Consider the following 19,673-nt stretch of genomic DNA (forward strand, 5'->3'; position numbering starts at 1 on the left):
ACTGAACTATTGTATTAGCTTTTAATCTGGCCTATCTCTATTCTACATCCCCATAAATTATTTTGTCCATAGCTGCCAAGTTAATCTTAAAACACGGTTTTGATCATGTCATATATACCTACTATAAAACCTTTAGGACTCCTCATTCTACAGACAGAAATTCATGGCCCTCCCTAATCTTACCCCAATGTTTCTTTAATTTAGTTTCAAAACATTCATTAAGTACCTACTATGTGCAAGACATTGTAATAGTTGTGTGATTCAAAGACAAAAATGAAGCATTCTTTTTCTCAAAGAACTTTTATCCTCTTGGGTGGGGATAGTAGGGAAGTGGGGAGTAGACAAGGGAACATGGCCAGGGTATCTTAAGTATGATTAAAGGGAAGAAAGGATGGAGGCAAAGAAGAATCCAAACAAAGTGTTTTAAGAATGTTTGGGGAAGAAGACAAAAGAGCATGGTTCACTGGGAAAAACCCAGCCATTGTTCACAGAAGAGGGTGCCCTAAGATGAGCTATGAGGAAAGTTTTCCAGCTGTCCCCCTTTCAATTCCATTGAAAATACCTTCAGCTCCAGTTATCTGTTTACTCCCTGCCTTTATGCCTCTATCTTTTTTCCTCTTCAGGTGGGCCCCCCTATTCTCCACCTGTCCAAATTCTACCTTAACCATAGGCTTATTTTCAAGTTCTCTCTCCTCTTCATAAGTGAGATAATATATGTTAAGCATTTTGCAAACCTTAAAGCTCTGTATAATTGTCATTCATTTAATTCTTTTATTCAATCATTCATGTTATTATAAATCCTCCATGAAGCTTTCTCAGCCTTCACTAGCCCCAGTGGTCTCTCTTCCTATTGAAGTTGAAGCTCTTTACTACCTACACCATTTATTTGGCAATGAGTCAAATGTTACCATGTAATATCTACTATTGTCTTTTATTGTTACATAATTTTTTCTATATTTATACATTGTGTCCCTAACAAGATTAGAAACTCTTAGTGGTTACTGAAGTAACAATAACAATGATATAAAAGCTAACATATGTATTGTTCGTTACATGCCAAGAGTTTTGGCATTATTTGATTTATCTTATTTGATGCCCACAACAATCTTGGAAAGTAGGTTCCTTCATTTTACAGAGGAGGAAACTGAAACAAACAGGGTTAAGTGACTTGCTCATGGTCACTCAGATCATGTCACATGTAAACTTAAATCTTTCTGCTTCCAGGTTCAGCATTCCATATGCACTATTCCATCTGGAGTCAGAGAAGGGACAAGGGAATCAGAGAAAGGACCACTTAGGATTAAAACAAGAAAGTTGTTTAATAAGATCTTCTAGCTCCAAATTCATGATCCACTCAACACAGAGGGATTAGTGATTACTCTGTAGTAACCTGTAAAAAGGGTCCACAGAGTACTGGACTGAGACTTTGCAAACCTGGATTTTTTTTTCCTCAGATCTGCTATTAACTTATTGTGGAAACTTAAATAAATGGCTTCCTCTCCCTGGGCTTCTATTTCCTCACTTGTAAAATAACAGGGCTGCTCTAGGTGACCTTTAAATGGCTTCCCAGCTCCAACCTTCTAATCTAGATCTTTAATTAGAGACTGGGAATGCTGCAGGCATATTGGAAACACAGCAATTACTAAAATTGAATGTGTGTCTCCTGGGTCTAATGCACCTTGCCTTTATTCTAAATAAATAGGACATGGTTGAACTTGATGAATTTTTTTTCTTTAAAAGTTTTTATTATGAATTTAACAAATGTCAATATGGACAAACATTTCCAGGTGCAAGCTTCTGAATATCATGTTAAGAGTACTTAACCTATCTGGTTCTCAGTTTCCTTCTCTGTAAAATGAGTGGATTAGATTAGATGGCCTCAAAAGTCTCTTATAGTTGTATAAATATGATTTTGTGGCTAGAATGGGCCAGACACTGATTGCAATCTATTAGCCCTGAGAGTTCACAATCAAATGCTCAGTTAGGGAGAAGAAGCACTTACTTATGGGACAATTTGTCCACTCCTCATTTCCACTGGCCCATAAATTATTTCCAGCCTTTCTCTCTGGGGTAACTATCTCACTATGTGAAAAGAATCTTTACTAAGATTCAGGATAGGCTAGATTTACCCTTGGCTCTGCCTCTGAGACGTGTTCCTATTGTTGTTTGTCCTACAATCTGGAAGAGGACCATGACATCAGGAAGATGATGTCATGACTTGCAAGTAATTTGGATTTAAGTGAGGGAGGGCTGTACAAAGTCAGCAGCCTCACTCTACTCTATCTGTATTCAAACCAAGTAGGCTTGATGTTCTTCAATCTTCATATCTGTGAAGGGAAGGGGGTTGATTAAATCTCTTTTAAGGTCTAGCTGTGTGACCCTGGCCAAGTCACTTAAGTTAATTTGTCTCTGTTTCCTTATCTGCAAAATGAGCTAGAGAAGGAAATAGCAACCTACTCTAGTATCTTTGCCAACAAAATTGTAAATGGGGTCATGAAGAATAAATGTCTGAACAACAAGATCTTTAATAATTCTAATAACTGGGGACATGATATGAATGCTATATGAGATGTCTTCTAGTTAGTCATTCTCTGTCCTAATTTTTTTTTGGTAAAATGTAGCTATTCAGTGTTCCTGAACAGATCAGAAGACTTGGATTCTTTCAATTAGTTGATAAAAGAGGTCTCCTAGAGCTATATCATGTTTATCTCTGTACTTGTCATATACTAAGCTCATCATAACTGCCCTTTATTCTACTTTTCTAGCAGAAGGATTCAATGAGGTTGAGTTCCCTAAATAGAAGACTGCCATTCACTAAGCTTATGATACTTCAACTGTACTTATTAATGATGCCATCTTGGTCTTTTTTTAGGGAGACAATGCTAAACACAAGGGTTTTTTTTCTCTGCTCCTGGTTCCTTGCCATTCTACCCCTATTTATCTGGACCCTTCTGTGTTCTTTCCATTGATGTGCTAGTAAATGTTTAATAACCAGCTCTCTGGGAAAAAAATAAAAACTTTGTACCATAAGACATTTAAAATTTAAACTACATTATTAGCATTTTTCTGTAATTTTTTCAAGTTTAGAAAATCAACCAAATCAAGCTCTCATTTGTAGATTTTGCCAATTTCTGAGGTGTAAATGCTCATACTGAAAATTTAACAAGAGATTTTTACAGTTTTTCTGGAGAGCTGGTTTGAGCTGGCTCCAATATATTCTTGCCTTAGCCCTTTTTATCATCTTCCCCTGCTCCCTCCAAGTATTCTTGGAGCAAAATCTCTACACAGGGAAGTTAGAGGCATCTTAGAAAAATGACAAGAAACTACAAACCTATACCTCAGACTTCAATGGAGCATCATTGGTGGCTTATGGCTCAAGTTCAAGGTTCAAATGTAAACCAGGGATAGGCAAAGTGATAATGGATGTGCCATGGGCTTTCAGTGAACAAATGACAGCCCAAATCTCTAATGATGATTTCAGCTTTGGAAAAGTAAATCTCTAAGAGCACTGCCCAGAAAGAGTTTCCAAAAGTTTGATCTGCCAATAGGGGAGAAGGATAGGACCATGAATTTTCAAAGGGGCTTAGTCTCAAGCTGATCCAGAGGTCCCACTCCATAGGTATCACAAGGGAGCAGAGCAGTGGAATATTGTAGAAAGTGTCCCAGACTGAGAGTCAAAGAGTCCAAGATCAAATTTAAATCTTACTATGCCCTTTATTAGTTGTGTGATCTTGGATACAGCACTCTGAGCTTTTATTTCTTCATCTATAAAAAAGGGCTGATAATGCTTATGCTAGGATGAGATAGAAGGATCTTAGAAGTCATATAATCTAAGCCCTTCGTTTCAAAGATGATGATATAGAAACCCAGAGAGTTTGAGCAGCTTCCCTAAGGTCACATAAGTATGTGGTTCCTAAGTACTAGAGCTAGTATTCCAGCTCCCTACCTGTACATGTTGGAAATGGGGGAGTATCAGTGTAAGTTCTCTTGTGTACCTTCAATCACTGGGCAAATATGAGTCACTCTCATGTAAACAAATTTGCAAGCTTTTTAGCTAAAGGTTGCATCTGTACTGATATTTGTTTCTTGATCCATAGCAACAACTGTGAGATGGATTCAGTGATTGTTTCTGTGATCAATGGCTTCACATCTGTTTATGCAGCAACTGTAGTATATTCCATCATTGGATTCCGGGCCACAGAGAGATATGATGACTGCGTCAATCAGTAAGTAGTCTCAAAATTTCTAACATTTGAAGCACTATGTCTTAAGCTATAGGCATTGATAGAACTACTCATAGTATACTTGTTAGTGAATAGTGAATGAGACTTGAAACCAAGGAAAACTTGGGCTTAAATTGATCCTCAAATATTTTTCATTAACTCTGTGATCCTGGACAGGTCACTTAAAATATCTGAATCTAGTCTTCTCTGCTGTAAAATGAGGGGTTTGGCCTCTATGATCTCTTAAAATTCTTGCTATCTCTAAACTGAGGGTTCTATACAGGATACTGTGAGGTAGCCAGGTAACATCATAGTATATAGAGAGCCAGACCTAGAATTAGGAAGAGCCATCTTCATGAGTTCAAATTTGCTATCCAGCCTGAGTCATTTATTAGCTGTGTGACCTTGGGCAAGTCACTTAACCCTGTTTGACTCAGTTGTCTCATCTCAAATAAGTTAGAGAAGGATCTAACTTTAGTTATCTTTGCCAAGAAAACCATCAATGGAATCACAAAGATTGAACACAACTGGGGAAAGACTGAATGACATAACTAGATTCCTTTTTCCTTAGTATACTAGTAAATATATTTATATATCTAGTATATTAGAGCCTAGTAAGTATATGTACTTATCTTGATGCAAGTGTGCTTTTTGAGAACCTAGTAATTCAGGTTTTTGTTATGGCTACTTTGTGTATCTTAGACTTCATTAAAGGCTCTGATATGATCTGGCACCATTGTGCCTATTAATTTCTCCTGGTTTGTATCTCTCTTTCTAGAAATATCTTGACCTTAACCAATGGATTTGATTTGCCTGAAAGAAATATCACGCAGGACAACTTTGAAGAAATGAAATTGTATTTTAATGCAACCTATCCCGACGCTTTTGCACAATTGTCTTTTAAGACATGTGACATGAATTCTTTACTATCAGAAGTAAGTGAACATTCCAGTTTGCAATTTGTTTCCCATTTTGCACACATCACCATGTTTACCAAGCAGTGAAAAACTCAGATGGGTTGGGGACCTGGAACTAGATACCCTCATGAACACAAGCTGTCCTTCCATTCCATTGAGATGTGGAGGTCTACAACAAACAAACCAATCCTTCAGGCACTTGGAAGAGGATATTTAGAGCTAGCTTGAGATAGGAAGAACACAGAAGCAGACCTGGGCATAGGATTGTCAGCTCTTTACTCTTTCATCTAACAGAGGCTCCATAATACAATTGAAAGAACATTATATTTGGAATCAGGAGATTTGACTCCAACCCCTTGTTTTGCTACTTATTACCTATACAATTTAAGACTAGTCACTTAAATTCTGTGTCTGAGTTTTCATCAATAAGCTGAGTAGGGTGGGTTATATAAACTTTGAGACTCCTTTTGGTTTTGAGACTATGATCCAGTGATCATATAAAATTATTAATTTTATAATTAATAACAAAAACAATAATAATAGCTAACATTTATATAAAATTTATTATGTGCCAGGCATTGTGTTTAGTGTTTCATATTTATTATCTCATTTCATCTTCACAACTCTGGAAGGTAGGTATTTTTAGCATGCCCATTTTACAGATAAGGAAACTGAGGCAAACAAGTTAAGTGACTTGCCCAGGATCATGCAAGTATTAAGTGCCTGAGGTTACATTTGAACTCCCGGTTTTCCTGACTCCAGATTTAGTGTCTTGTGTACTAAGTGCCACCTAGTGGCCACCCAGATGCATGGCATTTAAGTGATTTTTAGCAGCTTTCCAAGACATCTACACAGTGTAAAGGGAAGGCTGTCACCAGAGAATAGAAAACACAATTGTTCCTGTGTTTTCCCAGCCTGCTTTTCCATTTCTTTATCTGCCCAATTTCACCCACACATTTCAAAAAGAACCTTTTTGGGGAAGTTAGGTGGCACTAATAATAATAATAATAATAATAATAAAGATGGTGCTTTATTTATCAGCCCTGAAGCAGGAGGACCTGAGTTCAAATCCAGCCTCAGACATTTACCAGCTGTGTGAAACTGGGCAAGTCTCTTAACTCTGATTGCTCTCCCCCGCCAAAAAATAGAGTCTTTGTAGAGAAGAGGTTAAGTAGGTGCTAAGCTTCAGGAAGTCTTAATTCTAGTCCCTTCTCTGCCAATAATGGTGTGAATTTGGGATAAGTCATTTTAATTTATTTATTTGTATAATCAGAGAATTGGTCTATAAGATCTTTATGGTCTTTCCAACTAAGAGTTATCTGTGACCTCTAAGTTTTGTATTGTACATTAAAGATTGAGCCCCTTATGAGCAAAGACTGATTTTTTTGCCTTTCTTTGCATCCATAGCACTTTTCACAGTGCCTGGCACATAGTGTGTATCTAATATATGCTTGGTAACCAATGAGCTAATTGCTATGACCCTAGGACCTACTATAACATTATCATGAGTTTGTTTTTAAAATGACATATTTTGTGCAAGTCAGCAGTTCAGATACCTGTGATCATTTTTGATAAGTTCATGAGGGCTACTGACTTTTGCTCCAGCCCAGGCTCGATCTAAACTTTCCTTTATTTTCCTCCTTCCACACCAGAATAACAAGAGTTGGTTAGAGGGCAAGAAGAATTTGGTTCATGAATGAATGCTAAAAGGCTCACTAATTACTACTTATCTATCAGTACAACACATCATTATTGAATCATATCTATTTATATAATATGAACATATAGCAGTAACACAGCTCTAAATATGTATTTACCAGAAGCTATATAATACTGTCATTCAATTGGTGGATTTGGATGATTCATGTTCTGTTACCAAATATTTAATCTTGTTTAAATATTGGTCTGTCTTTCAAATGATTTTACTTCTCTTATCCCAGTTTTTAATACTTGTAGTACCAAGGCTAATGAAAACTTTTGCTAACTTGAATCATGTAATTTTGGTAAATGAATTGGGGAGTGGAGACAGACTATAATTAGTAAAGAGAAGGTATATTTATGGATTTATTAAAGTCATAGCATGGCACAGGGACTCAGAATCAGAAGGCCTGTTATTGAATCCTGTCTATCACTTACCACCTGTTCCACTTGAGATAAATTGTCTCAAAGGCCTCTTCTATTGGAAGAAGAGGTTGTCCCAAAATATCTCCCCAAATCCTTCCAACTCAATGGTCCTAGACTTCTGAATGGATAGTCTTTTAGAAGAATACTATAACACAAAGGAAAGGAATGGACTATGCCTGATGAGGCAGTCATTATCTGATTAATTAGATCTGTGCTAAGACTCAGAAAGGATGAATCAATTAAAAAAAATTAAAAACTGAAAAAAACCTGGATTCTAAATGACCTAGTTTGTCCTTTCTATGTATAAGGAGGTCAGAAAACACAAGTTTCTGGTATGTAATCTTTTATACATGTTCCCTATTAGTACATTCTCATATATGTATGTCTTTTTCTACCAGTGCTTCTCAAATCTGGGATGGTGTACCCTATGTTGGGATCTTGCATGATTCTTTTTGATTAAATCATTTTTGGTGTGTTAACTAATCTATCTTCTGGCAGGCTCATAAAAGTAAAACTATTGAGGATACAAGAGTTATGATTTTGAGTGAGAGATGACTCATGGAGTGCCATGAATTAAGGATAGGTTTTCTGGAGTCATTATGTGAATGAGACCGGTAGAGATCAAATGAATTATGATTTATTAAAACTTCACTTTACCCCCTTGAAACCACACAAATGAAAAAATATAAAAATCTATAAATTTATATTTGATTATAGAGCAATTTACTTCTAGAATATTAATACTAAAGATTTTATTTCATGAATTTGAGGATTTGGAGGACTAGAATTTAGAGAGAGGAGAAAAAAAAAAGAAAATAGGTCAGCTATTTTGGGAGACTCAAACCATTGTATAATCAACATATGTTTAATAAAATGGATTGTTATTTACTATATGAATCTATTTGTTTTACTACATGAATCTTTTTATTCCACAGGGAGTAGAGGGAACTGGTTTAGCTTTCATTGTCTTCACTGAAGCCATTACCAAAATGCCACTTTCACCTCTGTGGTCCGTCCTCTTCTTCTTAATGCTGTTCTGTCTAGGCCTATCATCTATGTTTGGAAATATGGAAGGTGTAGTTGTTCCCCTGTTGGATCTCAATATCATTCCCAAAAAATGGCCTAAGGAACTTCTAACAGGTAGGTACCGTCTCTGAATCTGTTACCAGAGTCATATAGAATAGAATTCTTAATAAAGCTCCTGTTGGTGGAATAGGTCTAATATATATAATGGACCAACCCTCTGTTGGGATTAGGACTAGATATGGGATGTCATTGGTACAGGGAATTCCCAGGTAAAAAATTCCTTCTCCCAGTTCAGATCAGTACTTTCTTTGCAGCTACCAGTCCTAGAGAGCTGCTTAGGGCCCTGGGAGATCAAGTCCTTGAACAATATCACTGAGTCAGAATGTGTCAAAGGCAGGACTCAAATCCAGGTCTTCTTAGTTCCAAGTCCAAGCTCTCTCATCTATGCCGTTATTTATAGTGGTTGCATTATAATGGGTTTCTTCTCTTGTTAAGGTGTTCCTATCTTTGAAACAAAACAACTTATGAAAATTGTTGCTATTGAGTCCTTTTTCCTTCATATATGACTTTGTGACTCCTTTAGGGATTTTCTTGGCAGATATTGGGGTGGTTTGCCATTTCCTTCTGTAGCTCTTTTTTTTTTTTAAACAAATGAGGAAATGAGGTAAACAGGGTTAAGTTAAGGGTCCTATTTGAACTCATGAAGATGAATCTTCCTCCCTTCAGATCAGATACTTTATCCGCTGTTCCACCTAGCTGTCCCCTGAAAATTGCACTTAACCAAACATAAAATTAACACCTTACTATGTAAGTGCATCACCAAAACTTCCTGCTTTGTGTCCAAGAATTCGCTATAAAATTCCTTTTCATTGTTATTTGAATGACAATTTGATTTATAAAACCTCCATTTTCATATGAACATCACCCATATAAATTGAAGTTTATTATTAGTAGTAATAACCTAATCAACAAGAATTTATTTGTTTACTATTTACCAGGCACTGTACTAAGCCCTGAGGAAGCCTGCCCTTAGGAAGCTTGTATTCTAATGGGTAAAGATAACACCTAATAGGGAGTTTATAAGGGGAGAGGTAAGAGAAAGTACCCCTAGAAGGGGAAGAGAAAGAGTTGAGAGCATGAGTCAAAACTGAGCCTCAGTGCCCCCTGTATAGAATTCACAAATGGGAAAAAGAGACCTGCATTGCAGAGAGCTGTTGCAGGGTAAGGTTCCAGGCACAAAGAGAAATTTCATAGTCAGAAGGCACTGAGTTATATGATTATATGGAGTCAGAGGCTCAGCCTGGAAGGAAATAGCATGGGAGATAAAGAACTGACCTCAGTCAGTTACAAGAGCTGAGTTCAAATCTCATCTCTTACAGATGCAGGCCATGTAACCTATCCTAAGCAACTATTTCTCTAAGAGTGCAAATTATAGAACCAGGGCTGACATGCATTAGTAGAAGGAGTTTCCTGGTCCAATGACATCCCATTTTTGGACAATATTAATAATATAGTAATAGTTTACATAAATCACATTGGGGTCTGCAAAGTATTTTGCATTCATGATCCCACCTGATCACGTGGTACTAGTCTAAGGGAGGCCTCCTTGAGAATGAAGTTGTTCCCCCAGTGTGGTCAAGGCTGGTTTTATTTGGGAGAAATTACTCTGTTTTAAATCCATTCACAAAGAAACAAACATCTGTCCCAGATCCATTGCCATCAAGACTTAAAACTGGCTCACGAAATGTTCTTTCCAACAAACCTAATTTATAACATTCTCCTCAGCTGGAAAGCAGAGCAAGAGTCATTTCAGGTAAAATGAGATATTTCAAAAACAAAGCCAGCAATCTCCTGACTAGGGAATCTGACCATCTTAAGCCTCCAGCTTATCTGAAGTCTGCTGTCTGCCCTGACTTGGAGTTTCATTCATTCTGTTTAACCCATCTAAGATAACCTATTGGCCTGCTCTCTGTTCATGTTGCAGGTCTGATTTGTTTGGGGACGTACTTCCTTGCCTACATTTTCACTCTGAAATCGGGACAGTACTGGCTCTCCCTGCTAGATAGCTATGCTGGCTCCATCCCCCTGCTCGTCATTGCCTTTTGTGAAATGTTTGCAGTCGTTTACGTTTATGGAATAGACAGGTAGGAAATAAAGTGGGCTTCTCATGGCCGTATTTAAAAGAGTCAAATTAAAAAAAGAAATGTACAATGAAATCAGAAGCATGTCCAGCCTGCCCCCAGGTGGATAATGTCAGAATCACATTATTGTTTATGAGAGCACAGTGGAACTTAAAACTTTAAATCAAAGGTTTTTTAATCTCTCTCTCTCTCTCTCTCTCTCTCTCTCTCTCTCTCTCTCTCTCTCTCTCTCTCTCTCTCTCTCTCTCTCTCTCTCTCTCTCTCTGTGTGTGTGTGTGTATGCACTCATGTGAGCCATGGACTTAAGTCTGCTAACTCCTTCCTAGAATGATGTTTTAAAATGGATAAAATAAAATATATGGAATTAGGAAAAAAGAATGAAATATAGTCATCAAAATGAATTTTTAAAAAATAAGTTCTGACTTCAGTTTAAGAATCTGTTTTAAATTAAAGTAAAATTAGGGAAAATGAAATAAGTTCCCAAGAAAATTCAATGTCTCTGAATGCACAAATTAAAGGAGTGTAAGGAATAAAAGGCCACAATTCAAGAAGTATTTTAAGTACCTCCTATGTGCCAGACACCAGGAATAAAAAGAGGAAAAGAAACTAGGAGTTTACATTCTCCTGGGAAGAAATAACATTCATTCATATAAGTAAATAGAAAATGCTTATATAATTATTAGAGAGGACTGAAGAAAAGAATTAACAATGGAGTAGGTTGGGAAAGGTCTCTTGTAGGAGGTAAAACGAGAAAAACCTTGAAGAAAGCGAAGGATTTCAGAGATAGGCGCAATGAGAAATGCCATTCCAACAATGACTGGTAACATGTGCTAAGGCAGCCTGGAAGTAAACAGAATGTTGCGCATGGGGAATGATTTGCCTAGAACATAGTTCTTAAGAGATAATAATGTGAAGTCAGTCTGGAAAGGGAGGCTGGTGGAGGACTATGAAGGACTTTTGAGATAAACAAAGGTCTGTATTTTGGTCTAGAGGCAATAGGGAGTCAGTGCACCTTTCTTGAGCAAGGGAATAATGTGATAAAACCCAAGCTTTAGGGATATAGATTAAGAAAGGAACCTAGAACTACCTTCTATGTTGAAGGCACTGTTTTGAACATTAATGGAGACTGGAAAGCATCCAAAACACATTCCTTGGTTCCTAAAGGCTTCTGGAATTATATATTACATATTACATGACATATTTAAAAATGTACATGTTCAAGACAAAAGAGTATGTGGTAATTCCCACAAACATAGTATAAGCTAAATGCTATAGGAAATTAGAGGACCCTGAAGGATAGTGGGTAGCATTTCAATAGGTAAACAAGATTTTTACTCTTTCAATAACTAGAGACTGCTGGATCTACATTAAAGCTATATTGTCATGGAGGTTTATCCAGTCAGTAAAGGGCTTCCCACTTTAAGAAAACTTCACTTCCATAACCTAAATGCAGTAAAATGTTAGCATCTTAAGAGCAAAAGCGGATATTCATTTTGTTTTGTCAATGAGGTAATTTTCTCTTCTGGGTCTTTATTTCTAGATTTAATAAGGATATTGAGTTCATGATTGGTCATAAACCAAATATCTTCTGGCAAATCACTTGGAGAGTAGTCAGTCCTCTCATCATGTTAGTGATATTTCTATTCTATTTTGTAATAAAAGTCAACGAGGAGCTACTATACAGCGTCTGGGACCCTGCATATGTAAGTACATAGAAATATACCTATGTTGGTTTGTAGGGAAAGGCCTTATGAGGGAGGAGAGGGAGGAAAGGGGGAAATCATCTGCATAAGAAGGGAGGCTGTTCTCTCCTTTCTGAATCTGGAAGAACTAGAAGAAACTGAAAGGGGGGCAGGGCAAAGTGAGGAAGATTTTTTTTTTCCCCTTTTTTCTTTTCTCCCCATGTTTGATTTTGGAAAGCCCAGGTCTGGAATCTATTGTGTAAGTATAATTGTTTGACTTGACCATGGGTTGTGTTTCTCTTCCCAGGAGGAATTTCCTAAATCAGAAAAAAAGGCCTATCCCAGCTGGGTCTATGCTGTCGTGGTGTTTGTGACTGGAGTCCCATGCCTGGTCATCCCCGGCTTTGCACTCTACAAGTTCATCAGGAATTGCTTTCAGAAGAAGAATGACCAGCAAGGGCTTGTCAACACCTATTCTGTTCCTTCTGTGAATGGAGACCTAAAGTATTAATCTGAAGCATGCTTCTAAGGGAAGTGGGGACAGGTTCTTTATTGGAAAAAAGAAACAAAAAACAAAAAACAATAGCCAGGCACTTTGGAATGACTAGTTCCTCAGGAAGCCAACCTTGCTGGCAAACACTCCAATCTGTGTGACAAATGGGAATTCTTGTGTGCCTTACAAACTGGAGGCTTCCTCGTGTGAGGAACTGCAAGGGATTGCCACGGTTCAATTTAATTTGACAAGCATTTATTAAATGCCTGCTCATTCCCAGTCATTGTGCTAGATTCTAGGGATACGAGGTCACAGTCATGTGTATTGTGTCATCCTAGAGTGAACATCATTGAAATGTCCAATTATCCTGATGCTGATGACAAGAGGGTCGTCAGTGGCTAGATATGGAAGGGTCCTTTTGTTTGAATGAAGTCCAAGAGAGTGAAAGTGAGAGGATTATTGGGTCTGGGGCATCAGTTAAGAATCCATCACTGAGGCTGCTGGATTTGGTTTGTTTGTAGACTGCCAGAGGGATGGGAAAATGCATTATAAACACCTTTATTGTCTATTACTACCTTTTTCTGTTTGTGAGAGATTCCTGTTGACAGCAAAACTTCCACAAGATTTGAAGTGGAAAGCTTTTTCTGCAGAGAAACTTTGACCCTGCCTCATGGACTCTCAGCATTACCAAGCATGACCTCCTGGGCTATTTTATCTAATCCATCCTGAACCAAGAATGCCCTCAATAGCATTCTGGATAAATGGTGCTTTAGCTTCTGCTTCTGAGGATATTTGGGAAGGGAGAGTTGGACACTTCTTGAGGCAATCAATGCCATGCTTGGAGATTGTTAGAAAGTTTTCCCTCACATCAAGCCAAAATATATCTTTTTCCATCTTCCCTCCCCCCCATTGCTCTTAGTTCTGTTCTCTAGTATAGAAAAGAAGAAATCAAATCCATTTTCTACCTGTTTGATTTTGCAGAAAAAATCTTCTGCAGAGTGGCCCTCAGACTTCCATTCCAGGATCATCACCTAGAAATAATCAGAGACTGGCAATTCTATCAATGTTTGTGCAAGTTTTGCAGTTCTGGATATTGCCCCTCCCCCAGAAAAGTTCCTAAGTTTCTTTACAATCCTTTGACTGACTGGATATTAACTACACTAATCACTATTTCTAGCTGTCACAAATAGATAAACAATTAAGTAATGTTTCCCTTCACAGGAGGCAAGGAGGAATGTGCCCTTAGCTTTTAACTAAGGGAACATTAACATGCTTGTAATGAGTAATTCAATGTGAATTTGTAGCCAAGCTACCTTTGGAATAAAGGTTATATCCCAACTCAGCCTCTAATTCCTCAATCCATATAGCACCAAAAACACCTGACATGCTTTCTCAGTGAGTTAATTTTCTCTTTAAAATCAGCACCCTATATGTATCCAAGTGTACCTACATACCTACAAGTATGTAGGTTGAATGATGGCTTTGACAAACTATCTGTTTTATATTCTAGCTGGCCAGATCAGTTAGTTTATTCCCTCTGAAATCTAAATTCAAATGAAGTGGGATTTTCTGAAAATACCCACAGTTCATGGGCATAATATTTTGGGAAGGGTATAGGTATCAACACTTGGAGTTAATAGCTCTCTTCTCTTTACTGGGTCTTTCATGTCTTTATATTCCATGTCTACAGAGAAATTATATTAGCTTCTACATTTATGCTCATAAGAGCTGTGGGGTGGTGACCATGGGAAATCAAGTGGAAAAAGATTTGTGAAATATCATGTAGCAGCCAAATTTCTCACTCCTTCAAATTTCTCATCTCCATCATTGAGCCAGAGAGCAAGAATTTTATAGTGTCCATAATAGTATATTCCAACAGCCATGGGAACATTTCAAAAAGCTAATATTCATTCTTTGTCATCATTCCAAGGGCCAAAGTCTTTAAAGGAGAAATTACAGTTTTTTTGGGTTTTGTTTTGTTTTTTAGTGGTATGGTCTATGAATTAAAAAAAAAAAGAAAGGATGTCTATGACAGAAATTCTGAACCAAGATTATTCACTCACCATAGAATTCTAGAATGTTAAATTTGGAAGGGACTTTAGAGATGAACTGATTCAGTTTTCTTATCTTGCAGATGAGTAGAGTGAGACACAGAGAGGCAAAATATTTTGACCAAGATCACAGTTAGTAAATGGCAGAGCCAGGTTTCAAATCCACATCTCCTGATGTCTGCTCTGCATTTTCCTTATGCTACTTTACACTGTCTAGCTTCTAATATGCATGTGGATTCAATGATGCTTTCTATATGCTCTTCAAGTTTTTTTTAGTAAAAAAGGAAGAACTAGCACTATTATAACTGACCTACCTACACACTATGCTTCTTGATCTCAATAACTGTATATGAAACTTCTGGAACATTCTTGGCATATCCATTCTTGCTAATTATTATCGCATCCTAGGGAGCTAAATGCTGTCACTGCTAAAGATTGCCAGTCATACCAGATGTAGCCTAGATAAAATAACTGCGACCAACCTGGCACATTTCTAAATTTGTAAATGACATGTTTGTTTTCTTGTAAATGTGTAAAAACATTTAACCAAAAAAAAAACCCTTGTCTTTTATATACATGTATGTATCTAATAAATGACTATTCTTTAATATGTGTTTGTATAAATATAGTTTTCTAAATGCAAAATAGATCATTATTAAATCAAGTTAAGGGAATCATGGTAGCCCAACAGGAAATCAGATCGTAGACCTAGAATAAAACTTGTTCAATGCTATAAAAACAACAACAACAACAAAAAAGAAAACTTGGGTTCTAATCCTGACTCTGCTGCTTACTATTCATGAGACTTTGAGCACTTCACGTAGCTAGTAATAGCAATAATAGGAAGTGATTCCATGATATGCAATACATTGGATTTAATTGAGGAAAGACTATACAAAGTCACCAGCCTCACTTTCTTCTCCAGAGCCATCTGGGTCCAGGGGCCAGAGATAGATCAGCATGAGAAGAGATGGCCCTGGATGCAGTGAGAACTTGGCATTTTTAAGCTAAAGTCTTTAACAGATCTCAGTTTGACTGAATCTTCATCCATTCAGTGATTAAGACTAGCTAGAAATTGAGAATGTAAATAGCAAATTTTTTTTTCGGTTTTGTCAGAAATCCTGAGGGTCTTCTTCCCCTCCTAGATTGCTTTTTTTTTTTTAACTAAGTAAAATAGGCCATTCTTTGCCTCAGTTCTTGTCTAATCTTAATCACTAAATGAGTGACCCTCGCTCAGACTGAGACCTGTTAAAGACCTTAAGTTGAAAAGGCTAAGATCTCCCCACTGCATCAGGGCCATCTCCAGTCATCCTGATCTGTATCTTGCCACTAGACCCAGATAGCTCCGGAGGAGAAATGAGACTGGTGACTTTGCACAGCCCTACCTCACTTAAATCCTTTTACTTTGTATGTCGCACCTCCTTGATGTCATGGTCCTATTCTAGAGCTAAAGATAAATAACAATAACAATGGTGATGATAACAATAATACTGTCTAATATATATATGGCGCTTTAAGGTTTGAAAAGAACTTTTTAAGTATTTATGAACTTATAGTTGGAAAGGACCTTGATGTTCATCTAGTTCAACCTATGCCTTCCTTTTAAAAAATTCCTGCTATTTCATGACCCATGAGTGGTTCTCCAGTTTCTACTTAAAGGCTTCCAATGAAGGGAAACTTTCCACCACTTCTGTCTGGCTCTGGTCATGAAGAAGTTTTCCCCAGCATCCAATCTAAATTTGCATCTTGTAATTAGTCCCTATTGTTCCTGGTGCTGTGTTTTGGAGCCACAGAACAAGCCTAAACCCTTTCCCCATGAAAGCTTGGAGATTATTTCTTCCCTCCCCACCACGTCTCCCCTAAGCAGAACATCACCATTTCCTACAACCTATCCTTATGCAACATAGACTCAGGGCCCTTCCCCATTCTCATTGAGATGCTCTTTAAGGGCAGACAGCCATGGTGCATGGAGTGCTAAGCCTGGAATTAGGAAGACTCATTCCCTGAATTCACATCTGGCCTCCAACACATATTACCTGTATGATCCTAACCAAGTTACTTAACCCTGTTTGCCTCAGTTCCTTCATATGAGTTGGAGAGGAAATAGCAAACCACTCCAGAGTTTTTGCTAAAATGGGGTCCACAAAGTTGGCCATAACTCAATAACAATAAAAAAAATGCTCTCTGGATTATTTCTGGGCCACAGTTTCCTCATCTGTAAAATGAAGGGGTTGGACTGGATGAAATAAGGGGGAGGAAAGGAATAAAAACATTGTATTTACTATGGAATTGTGCTAAGTGGTTTATAAATATTTGATCATCTAAACAATCCTGAGAGATAGATGCTATTATTATCCCCATTTTACAATTAAGAAAATTTGGATAAAGAAAGTTAAATGACTTTCCCAGGGCCACACAGCTAGTAATTGTTTGAGACCAGATTGAACTCAGGTCTGCTTGACTCCAGACCCAGTGCTCTAGCCGCTGAGCCACCTAGGAAAAAACTTAAATCTTTTCCAGGTCTATAGCTTCCTCCCTTTCTCTTTTTGACTTAATCTTCATGAAGATCTGTAGAGGGAAAATTAAAAAACCTGATCTATGACACTAAAAGAGATAAAAGGAATAAATCAACAAATAACTGATTTTTTTATTAATTTTTTCACTTTTCAATTAGATGTAGGATTGTATAACTCAGACTAAACATATCTGCTAAAGACAGGGACATGGAGAGCAATAGAAGCAAATGAAGATAGTTTGCAGAGGGTGGTGATTTTGGAAGGGGGGAATATTAAAAAAAATGAACAAAAACCTTGAATCTTTTAAGCTAAATGGAATCATTGCAGAAAACTATTCTCCAGTATGTAGCATTTTTTCTTTTTTTTTCTTCTTCACTCCCCTTTCATTCCACACACACATATGCATGCACATCCCACACATAGGTACATTCATGCATGCATATACATGTATGCACATACATTTATATGCACATGCACGCATTTTTTAAAAAATGCGCTTGTACATCCTATGGCCTAATTAATTTGGAAATGTAATGAATAAAGCTGAAAAATGGATGTTAGAGGGGCAATGGACTCAAGAAGATAACCAAAAATAAAACCTCAGAGCCCTTTGCATAGCTTTGGAGAGAAGATCCTTTAACTGTTCTAAGGACATGATGATTGTGAACAAACTCATAACAGAAGACAGGTCTGTGGGATGCTTTTAGTTCATAAAGGGACAAGTTATTCATATACCCACCATCATAATGTTCTTCTGCATCCTACTTTCCAGTCCCCAGTCATATGCATAGATTCTTCCTTCCCTTTGCCACAATAAATACACTCATTACATTATTGTAATGGCTGCCCATATAGAAGAACCCCTGTTGGCTGTGAAAAGCAGAAGCAAAATTTCTTGAGTGCCTTACCAATGAGGGAAAAAAATGGATCAATGCTTATCACATAGAACCACCCACAATGTATGTTTAATTGCTCTCAAGAATTATAGTTGACTTTTTTATTAAAGTTTTTGTTTGTTTTTGTTTTTATTTTTTGTTTTTGCTGAGGCAGTTGGGGCTAAGTGACTTGCCCAGGGTCACACAGCTAGGAAGTGTTAAGTGTCTGAGATCAAATTTAAACTCAGGACTGGTGCTCTATCACTGTGCCACCTAGCTGCCCCTTAAGTTTTTATTTTTTAATTTTCAAAACACATGCAAGGATAATTTTTCAACATTAACCCTTGCAAAACTTTGTGTTCCAATTTTTCCTACCCTTTCCCTAGATGGCAAATAATCCAATATATATTAAACATGATAAAGATCATTGTATAATCTTGTTGTTGCCATGGACAACGATCTCCTGGTTCTGCTCATTTCACCTAGTATCAGTTCAAGTAAGTCTCTCCAGGCCTTTCTAAAATCATCCTGCTGAACGTTTCTTATAGAACAATAATATTCCATAATATTCATATATCATAACTTAAATCAGCCATTCTCCCACGGATGGGCACTCAGTTTCCAGTTTCTTGCCACTGTACAAAGGGCTGCCACAAACATTTTTGCACACATGGGTCCCTTTCCCTTCTTTAAGATCTCTTTGGGATATAAGCCCAGTAGAAACACTGCTGGATTGAAGGGTACGCATAGTTTGATAGCCCTTTGGACATAGTTCCAAATTGCTCTACAGAATGGCTGGATCACTTTACAACTCCACCAATGTATTAGTGTCCCAGTTTTCTCACAACCCCTCCATCATTCATCATTATCTTTTCCTGTCATCTTAGTCAATCTGAGAGGTATTGGTACTTCAAAGCATTTCTGTGATCAATAGTGATTTAGAACACCTTTTCATATGACTAGAAATAGTTTTAATTTCTTCAACTGAAAATCATCTGTTCATGTCCTTTGATCATTTATCATTTGGCAAATGGCTTGAATTCTTATAAATATAGTTCTCTATATATTTTAGAAATGAGGCTTTTATCCTAACCTTTGAATGTAAAAATGTTTTCCTAGTTTATTGCTTCTCTTCTAATTTCATCTGCATTAGTTTGGTTTGTACAAAACCTTTTTAATTTAATATAATCAAAATTGTTTATTTTTTGTTCAATAATGAATTCCAGTTCTTCTTTGGTCGTAAATTCCTTCCTTCTTCACAGATCTGAGAGATAAACTATTCTTTGCTTATATACATTTAATTTGCTTATAATATCACTCTATGTCTAAATCATGAACCTATTTTGACCTTATCTTGATATATGGTGTGGTTGTGGGTCAATGCCTAGTTTCAGCCATACTAATTTTCAATTTTCTAGCAGTTTTTGTTAAATAGTGAGTTTTTATCCCAAAAGCTGGGGTTCTGGGGTTTGTCAAACACTATAGTCATTGACTATTTTGTCCTGTGAACCTAATCTATTCCATTGATCTACTATATAGCTGAAACTTCTGAGAAATTTTTCTTTTTGATAATGATGGGACTGATTGATCCCCATTCCTCTTCTTCCCTGTTATTAGTAGCAATA

At 37.1% G+C, this 19,673-nt stretch overlaps 1 protein-coding gene across 1 annotated transcript in view; it reads left to right on the forward strand.

Annotated features, from left to right (window-relative positions):
* SLC6A19 (solute carrier family 6 member 19) overlaps positions 1-15,265 on the forward strand; it is a 54,656-nt gene extending 39,391 nt beyond the window's left edge. The window contains exons 7-12 of the mRNA XM_051969804.1: positions 4,098-4,226; positions 5,002-5,158; positions 8,200-8,404; positions 10,275-10,434; positions 11,972-12,134; positions 12,421-15,265. Coding sequence (XP_051825764.1) covers positions 4,098-4,226; positions 5,002-5,158; positions 8,200-8,404; positions 10,275-10,434; positions 11,972-12,134; positions 12,421-12,624 — 1,018 coding nt within the window. The 3' untranslated portion in view covers positions 12,625-15,265. The remainder of the gene's footprint in view (positions 1-4,097; positions 4,227-5,001; positions 5,159-8,199; positions 8,405-10,274; positions 10,435-11,971; positions 12,135-12,420) is intronic.
* The last annotated feature ends 4,408 nt before the right edge of the window (positions 15,266-19,673 follow it).

This window comes from Antechinus flavipes, chromosome 1 (assembly GCF_016432865.1).
Source record: "Antechinus flavipes isolate AdamAnt ecotype Samford, QLD, Australia chromosome 1, AdamAnt_v2, whole genome shotgun sequence".
Classification (NCBI taxonomy): Eukaryota; Metazoa; Chordata; class Mammalia; order Dasyuromorphia; family Dasyuridae; genus Antechinus; species Antechinus flavipes.